The sequence below is a fragment of the Hoplias malabaricus genome, chromosome 2 (assembly GCF_029633855.1).
Source record: "Hoplias malabaricus isolate fHopMal1 chromosome 2, fHopMal1.hap1, whole genome shotgun sequence".
NCBI lineage: Eukaryota > Metazoa > Chordata > Actinopteri > Characiformes > Erythrinidae > Hoplias > Hoplias malabaricus.
In genome coordinates, this window is record NC_089801.1 from 64,115,376 (window position 1) to 64,124,563 (window position 9,188).

At 40.1% G+C, this 9,188-nt stretch overlaps 1 protein-coding gene across 1 annotated transcript; it reads right to left on the bottom strand.

The window, feature by feature from the left end:
- Positions 1 to 1,904: 1,904 nt before the first annotated feature.
- Positions 1,905 to 6,227, bottom strand: rln3b (relaxin 3b). The gene is made up of 2 exons (XM_066661810.1): positions 5,901 to 6,227; positions 1,905 to 2,622 (listed from the first exon to the last, which is right to left on the bottom strand). Exons 1-2 carry the CDS (start codon positions 6,070 to 6,072, stop codon positions 2,327 to 2,329), a joined length of 468 nt encoding a protein of 155 aa, XP_066517907.1. The 5' UTR covers positions 6,073 to 6,227; the 3' UTR covers positions 1,905 to 2,326.
- Between the last annotated feature and the right edge of the window lie 2,961 nt (positions 6,228 to 9,188).

A 9,188-nucleotide genomic window follows, 5' to 3' on the forward strand; every position in this document is an offset into this window, starting at 1 on the left:
CTCACCTACTCTTTCACTCACCCTCCCATCACTCCCTGAGGATAAACTCACCTGTTCCTGAGAAGAACAGCCACTCACTCACTGCTCCTTGACAACAAACATACTTATTCCCTGAGAAAAGCAGTCGTTCACTCGCTTACCTGAGAATAAATCTCATTAACACAGTCATCATTCGGTGAGAATAAAACTAACTCGTTCGCTAAGAACAGCAGTCAGTCACTCACTCATGCCCTGAGAATAACTCACTTACACACTCATTCACTCACTCTTAGAATAACTAAAGTGAAAGCTTTAGATGTGATGCTGCTTGTAGTTCCTGTGCTCAGCAACAGATGGAGACACATGGTGTAAAATTAGAGGATTGTGTATAATGAATTTCATGCCTGAAATCAGAAATAGTGTAATGTATTCAGTTAAAGTAATTAAAATTGTACAACAATTATTACAAATCATCTTTCTAGAAATTAAGAACTACACCACTGGAGATCTTAGATAAATGACTGGATGTTTTCCGATGAGAGAGAACCGTGACCCCGTGGTCATGTATTAAACCATACGAGCTAACATGAATGTTTAGACTGGACACACTCAGACTCCTAAGCATTTCGTTGGATTCCACTTGATGGTATTCTGGCATTCAGCTCTTTCAGACTGATTAGTCATACGAGATTTGGCTTTGGATGGCAGGCAAAGTTCTTTTCTAAGAGATTGGAAAAGACTGTTGTTTTCACCCCTGTGACCACACGTTTCTTCATCAGCCTCAGCAGAACCAGCTATGAAATATACCACAGTAGACTATGTCGCCTGTTTAAAAGTGTCAAGGCAAAACCATTCACTATCCCAAACTCAAGACACAGACAACGGCTCAAGTTTGTCAGGTTTGATAAAAATGTGAGGTTTAGTTTACATCCTTGACAAAAATGTCCAAGGACACGAGTATTTCCTTCCCTTTCTGTAACAGCTATACTTTAGCTGAGGCTTTGGTTTTGCTCAGCCAACATAAATGTAATAGAAGAGCTGCCAACTTTTGAGCTGAGCTTGGAGTGAGATTAGTACACAGGGTGCAGCAGAGGTACATGATTTGATTAGAAGGCTCCTGCAGTCATTGAACAGGGGGCATTAAATTACCACATGTCTAATTATTCCCACTCACTCAGTGTTTCTGGAACATTCTCAATGAAATTTTAAAAACATCGCTTGAGATTTGCTTACATTTCAATCCAAGTTTATTTTGGTAAACTAACTTAAAGTTAATTAAGCTAATAAATGGGAAACATACAATTTCCTTGTTAATTGAACTTGTATTTCATTCATTGTCTGTAACCCTTAGTTCAGGGTCACGGTGGGTCCAGAGCCTACCCAGAATCTCTGGGCGCAATGTGTTATAATAGTAATATTTAGGCCAGCCTTGTGCCAAGTGGTTCCGGACCCACTGCGACCCTGAACGGGATTAGCGATTACAGACAATGAATGAATGAATGAATGAATATTTAGGCCAGTAATTTGATAATTGCTGTAGAGTACCACGCAAAAGTAAAATGTTAAATTGTACTAAATGTCAGATTTCACTCAAAAGTAAGTCAAGGGAAGTCATTGTCTTGTTAACTACATTAGCCTTGTAGCTCCATTAAAAATTGATCTTTATTGATATTAATAAGGTATTGATAATAAATTATAGATATATTTCAGCTAAATGATTGTTACGTATTTTTAAAACATATGAATGAAAATTATTGCAAAGACAAAAAGCTTTTATTTTGTTAACATTATTCATAATATATAGAGAAAATACACACACAACATTTGCATAATATTTTAATTTGATTTTAATTTAGACAACATGTTCAAATAAGACATTATTTTTTCTCCCTGTGTTACTGAGCATGCCTCTTAACAACAAACACATAAATTAAGAGCTTTTTGTAAGTTTTCATATGGTGGAAATCCTCTAAACTCAAATCTAATCTCAATAAGCTAATCAGGGATATTTGCAACTATTGGATGGCTCATAAATAAATGAATAACATATTTTTATTTTATAATAATTCTTCTACTGTGATAAAAGTCACATTTAAATGTTTGTTGCATTTTTAGAGTATAACTTCATACTAAAGTCTGAAATGTCATGACTTACTGAGTTCTGTAAAGCCCACAGTGAGTAAACAGAAAGAGAGTATTGTGTTGATGATCCAATGAATTTCATTCATGTGGAAACATCTTTTTATACTGGAAATGGTTTGAAGTTAAAACTCTGTAGAAGGAGTGTTGGGTGACCTGTGGAGACAGACGAAGAAATGGACGAATGGATAGAATGAGGGGTGTTTTTTCAGCAAAGAGAGCTGATTTCACTCTTGCTGCAGCCCCACTTGCAGCAGGCATTGGACAGGCCCACCACCACGTCCCGGCCTTTTCTGTCAGAGGTCCGCAGAGCTTCCAAAACTTCATCAGAGATGAGAGACCGTGCAGGTCTTGGGAAGACTGGACCCTCTGGACCCTCAGGGGCCCAGCCAGGGGTCTCAGAGTCAGGGTGAGGCTTGTAAGACAGAGCAGAGAGGGAGTTTGAGCTCCAGTCGTCAGAGGCTTCGTCGTCATGGGCTGAGAGCAGGTCAGTAGACAGGTCAGCTGTGAGGGACAAGAGCAGATACAGGGTTTTTATCAATGCAGTGGATTTAACACTTCACAGTACAATTAGAAAGACCAGGACAAGGTGTTTTAATCATCACTGAGGTCATCAAATTACACACACACACCTGTAGACACTATTACACACACACTCAGTGTCTCACACATTCACACTGGTGGACACTATTGAATAGTCAATCCACCTACCATCATGAGTTTTTGGATTGTGGGCGGAAAAAGGATCAGCTGGAAGAAACCCACCGAGACACGAAGAAAACAACACACTTCCTCAGACTTTGCCCTGAGGCAGAGTTTGAACCCATGCACCACAATGCTGGCCATTAATTGTCTGTGTGCTGAATTTAGGCTTACATTTGTTTGTAGTTACATTTAGAAGATGCTTTTATCCAGGTGTGTTCTCTGTAGAAGGTTCACTCATTCATTGTCTGTTACCACTTATCCAGTTCTGGGTCACGCTGGGTCCAGAGTCTACCCGGAATCACTGTGTGACCGGGCGCCAGTCTATTACAGGGAATCACACACTCACCACTATGGACAATTTAGCATGGCCAGTCATCCTATGTGTGTTTCTGGACTGTGAGAGGAAACTGGAGCACCCAGAGGATCCCCACACACCAAACTCCTCACAAACAGACACCTGAAGTAGGGCTCAAACCCACAACCCCAGGACCCTGTAGCTGTGTGACAGCGACACTACCTGGCGTCCTCGCTGTAGATGTGTAATCATTTTAAAAACAAAGCAAACATTGAATTGGCACCACTGGTTCCCAAGCGTTAGCAAATGACTTCCTCCAAAGGTCTGTGGAAACCTGCTAGTCCAGCATTTCTTCTCAAATCAAGCATATAACTAGATCTACAGTGCTGTGAAAGTTTTTGCATGTTTATCTCTCTTAAATTTTTTAGATCATCAAACAAATTTAAATATTAGTCAAAGACAACACAAGTAAACACAAAATGTCATTTTTAAAAAGAAATGTTTTTATTATTAAGGTAGAAGAAAAATCCAAACCTCTATGGCCCTGTTTAAAAAAATGTTTGCCCCTAAACCTAAGAACTGGTTGGGCCACCCTTAGCAGCAACTGCAATCAAGCGTTTGCAGAAACTTGCAATGAGTCTTTCACAGCTCTGTGGAGGAATTTTGACCCGCTCATCTTTGCAGAATTGTTGTAATTCAACCACATTTGAGTGTTTTCGAGCATGAACCGCCTTTCTAAAGATCATGCCACAGCATCTCAATAGGATTTAGGTCAGGACTTTGACTAGGCCACTCCAAAGTCTTCACTTTGTTTTTCTTCAGCCATTCAGAGGTGGACTTGCTGGTGTGTTTTGGATCAGTGTCCTGCTACAGAACCTAAGTCTGTTTCAGCTTGAGGTCATGAACAGATGGCCGGATATTGTCCTTCAGGATTTTTTGGTAGACAGTGGAATTCATGGTTCCATTTTTCACAGCAAGTCTTCCAGGTCCTGAAGCAGCAAAGCAACCCCAGACCATCACACTACCACCACCATATTTTACTGTAGGTATGATGTTCTTTTTCTGAAATGATGTGTTACTTTTACACCAGATGTAATGGGACACACTTTCAAAAAGTTCACATTTTGTCTCGTCAGTCCACAGAGTATTTTCACAAAAGTCTTGGGGATCATCAAGGTGTTTTCTAGCAAAATTGAGAGGAGCCGTAATGTTCTTTTCGCTCAGCAGTCGTTTTAGTCTTGGCACTCTGTCATGCAGGCCATTTTTGCCCAGTTTCTTTCTTATAGTGTAGTCATAAACGCTGACCTTTACTGAGTGAGGCCTGCAGTTCTTTGGATGTTGTCATGGGGTCTTTTGTGACATCTTGGATGAGTCATCGTTGCGCTCTTGGGGTAATGTTGGTCAGCCGGCCACTCCTGGGAAGGTTCACCACTGTTGGCTTTGTTCTACTTGGCTTTGTCAGGCAGGTCCTATTTAAGTGATTTCTTGATTCAGAACAGGTGTGGCTGTAATCAGGCCTGGGTGTGGCCAGAGAAATTGAACTCAGGTGTGATAAACCACAGTTAAGTTATGTTTTAACTGGGATGGCAAACACTTTTGCACACAGGGCCATGTACGTTTGAATTTTTTTCCTCCTTTAATGGTAAAAACCTTCATTTAAAAACAGCATTATGTGTTTACCTGTGTTGTCTTTGACTAATATTTAAATTTGTTTGATGATCGGAAAGATCTAACACTGTAGATGTTACAACAGAACTATATGTGTTCAGGTGTTAATGTATTAAGTAATTAATTAGTAACGCTGATAGGTTCTGGGGCAGGTAGTGTCGCAGTCACACAGCTCCAGGGCCCTGGAGGTTGTGGGTTCGATTCCCGCTCCGGGTGACTGTCTATGAGGAGTTGGTGTGTTCTCCCCGTGTCCGCGTGGGTTTCCTCCGGGTGCTCCGGTTTCCTCCCACAGTCCAAAAACACACGTTGCAGGCGACTCGAAAGTGTCCGTAGGTGTGAGTGAATGTGTGTGTGTCTGTGTTGCCCTGTGAAGGACTGGCATCCCCTCCAGGGTGTATTCCCGCCTTGCGCCCGATGATTCCAGGTAGGCTCTGGACCCCCAGCGACCCTAAATTGGATAAGCGGTTACAGATAATGGATGGATGGATGATAGGTTCTGGATCACAAGCACCACTCAAACCCATCCCTAATATACTGTCTAATGTTGTTAATTACCTGTAGGTATCTGTTCAGTGTATAATATCAATGAAGTCCAATGAAAAACGTGTAGAAAAGGAAGAAGAAAAAGAAACAGTTTTTGAGCCACTTTGGTAAATTGCTTTTTTTTGCATTTGACCCAGTCATGGCAGCAAACACATAAACATACACTACTGAGCCATTTTTCACACACACTAGGGGCCGTGAGCACACACACAACCAGAGAAGAGGGATACCAACCACCTCAGCACCCGGGGGGCAGCTTGGGTGTTAGGGGCCTTGCTCAAGGGCACTTCAGCTATGAATACTTTTTCTCTTGCTGGTCCTGGGAATTGAACCAGTGACCCTCAAGCTCGCTTCTCCAACCTCAAGGCCAAGGCAGCCCCCAAAGTATCTCCAAAACAGGAACTTTACAGAACAAAACCTTCATATCTTTTAATGGATGTTAGTGTAAAAAGATTTAATTCCAAGTAATTTTGGAGCATTTCTATTGGTAAATTCATCATGAAATTCCCATACAATGTCTGTTCAGATGTAGTAAACTAAAAAAAATCCACAAATATGTGTCATGCCTCACCTGCCATGCTGACTGATCGTCTCCATCGCGATCCTCCGCAGGTAAAGATCACGGCTCTGATGAACTCTCTTCCACACAACTTCACTCCATAGATGGGATGTCCATCTGTGGCCTGTGCTCTACTTGCTAACGCCACCAGCAGGCACAGGGTCAGCACTACTTCTTTATACATGACAGCAGCTTGGGTTAAATGGCTTTACCCACAAAGAACTGAGAGTGCCAGTAGCCAGAAGGTGGGCAATGTTGCAGAACTAAATCACAAAATTGAAGATAATCAGAAAATGCTACCAAATAAATTTTTGGCAGTGTCTTCAGTGTTTTGTCTTGGTTTGCATATGATTTCTGTGTGTTCCCCAGCGTCCGGGAGAATCTTTTATAGTTCCACTCTGATCCATCGTGACCTATTCTCTCCCAGTGTCAGTCAGAGAGGTAGTGATAGCAGGCCTGATAGTGGAGGAGACCTTTAATTGGACAAAGCACTGTCCCATAGCTGCTGTAATTAACCCAGACCCAACAAGGGAGGGGGTTATGTCAGAGGAACAACCTAATCTCACTGCTCATGACCTTTCCGACAGCACACACACACACACACACACCTGTGTGCACAAGCCAAGAACAAACATAAACCAAATTAGTTTCATCGCTATCAAATTTTACTGCTTCATAAAATAATTATTTGACCAGGAATTTAATATACACTATTTCCTAAATGTAGCTGATCATGTTTATTGTTAGCTTCTTTAGTTTTAGCACTGGAGCAATGAGGCTAAAGGAGTTAATGAGTAATGGAAAATTACATCACAGAGCAAAAGTTTAATATCTACCATCTTAAAAGTTTTTTAAATGGATTGAATAATTCATTCATTCATTGTCTGTAACCCTTGTCCAGTTCAGGGTCGTGGTGGGTCCGGAGCTTACCCGGAAACACTGGGCACAAGGCGGGAACAGTCCTTCACAGGGTGACACACACTCACTCACAAACTCACACCTAAAGAGCTCACTATTGATTCGCCAATCCACCTACCAATGTGTGTTTTTGGAGCGTGGGAGGAAACCGGAGCACCCGGAGGAAACCCACATGGACAGAAAGAGAACACACCAAACTCCTCACAGACCGTCACCAACAGAGCTCACCAACATCAAAATTTTTATATATTTTCGAAACCCACAACCCAGGATCCTGGAGCTGTGTGACAGCGATGCCTGTTGTGCCACCTTGCTGATTGTGACAGGAATCAACATGTCCTTGGGGGACAATTTAAGTATTTTTTCATTATGCTTATTGGTTGTTTTATTTATTGTTAAACACTAACAAGGGAAAATTCTTGCCAGATCATCTGCTCTGGGGTACATCATTGTAAAGCATCATCTCATTACTGCTTTTATTTTATTTGAGTATTTAATTCATTAAGGTGATATTGGATGTCTATCTTTCTTTTTCTTTATTTTTCTCCCTGCATTTGAATGTTGTGCTTGATCGATTTCACTCTCCCCACAAAGATATACTATATAATGTATGTAACTATTAGCTCTTAACATACATCCTCAGATGTTTAGACATAATTTGGCAGCTATTAAGAGTAGGTTGATGATGATGTCTTCTTTAATGGTGTCAGCGAAACTCTGAGCCAAACCCCAAGGCTCTGTGCATCGATACGTATTAAATGACGTATGTTGGGTATATAGAGGGTGGTATTTTAAAGGTCTCCTTCTGCATGTGACAGTCCATATCTAATATCAGAAATGATATCTGATGACCTTCCTTCGGCTCCAGTAACAAACAAGGCATAAACAAGCTTTGACATAAGATCAGAGCTGAACCACAGGCCTATGGGTAATATTTGGCCTTATTTTCTAAGGGTATTATAAGAACAGAAAGAAATGAACTGAGGTTTTGAATGGAAAGGTGCAATAGAGAGTCATCTCTTACAGAAAAACAAAACAAAACAAAGCCTGTGAGATGAGCAAATATGACATCAGACGTCACAGGCGCAATATTTCATCCCAGGTCACTTGACCTGCTCTGGCATTTCGGTACAGAGATAAGAGGACCAGAGAGGGGAAATAGGGTGAGGTGGTCATGTATCTGTGGGTTTTGTCATAAATTTGTAATCAGAGTGTACCTTCCTATCTGCACTCCCGAGTGCTGCTCATGTGTGAAATAACAAAGCGTTGTGAAATTGATTTCATAATTTGGCATTCAGAAAGATAGGAAGGAACGGCAATGTGTTCAAAACTGTTTTCCCTCTCCCTTATCACACTAGTATGCAAGACAATAAATACTGGAATATGCATGAATCTAATTAAAAAAATGTCAGTGCAGTGAAACTGTCTGCTTTTTGAGAGTTCATCTATATCCATGTGTTACTGAATGTATTTATATTTTACATTTTTTCTCTAAAACAGATTATAGACTTTTTGTAAATGGTTTAGAACCCCACATCAAAGAATACATGTTGTACATGATTGAAATTTAGCACTGTTACATTTTTATTTTGCTTTTATATATATTTATTATAAGTACTTTTTAAATTTTTCTAGTTGATAAAAATTAATCTACCCTGAGGTATGCTAAGCAGGTCTAAGATCTGACCAGAGATTTTCATTATATTTAAAATATCTTTTGGAAGTAGTTCAATGTAAATTTTGATATATGTACAAATTATTGTCTTACTGTAATAAGACTAGGCGAACCTAGTTTAGCCGGACTGCCATTAGCCATATAGCCATTGTTACAGAGGTGTTTCTGGTATTTCAAAAACAGGAAATGCCCAAAATACATCCTCTTGTCATTGGAAGGTCTGGAGAAGCTTTGGTGCTTTGTATCATCTTTGTTTACATGTGTTTTTTATTCTGTGTTTGTGTTTGTGTACAGAAAATATGGAGTGCAGGACTAATCAATGCAGAAATGAAAAAAGGAGCACAAAAATTTGTTCATAAAATATAACACTGACATCAGTGTTTTTCTTGTTCATTTTATTTAAAAATAAATTCTAGATGACCAGAGAACAAAGACCAATAACATTTTTTTAATTACAGTTACTTATTTATTCAGTGTAATAGGTTAGACTAAAACACATGAAGTTTAATGAGGCTGTATGCAGTTCTATGGAGTTTGAAAACCCCACAAAATGTCTCCCCACCACTTCCCTTTACAATATTTCAGGCAATGACACACACTCACGTGAAATAAGACAAATTCAGCAGCCCTCCTCTCACTGTGAGATATAATACATGTGTAAATGTTGTTGAGTTCAGAGCCATCCTGCTGAGTTTGTGAACTAACCA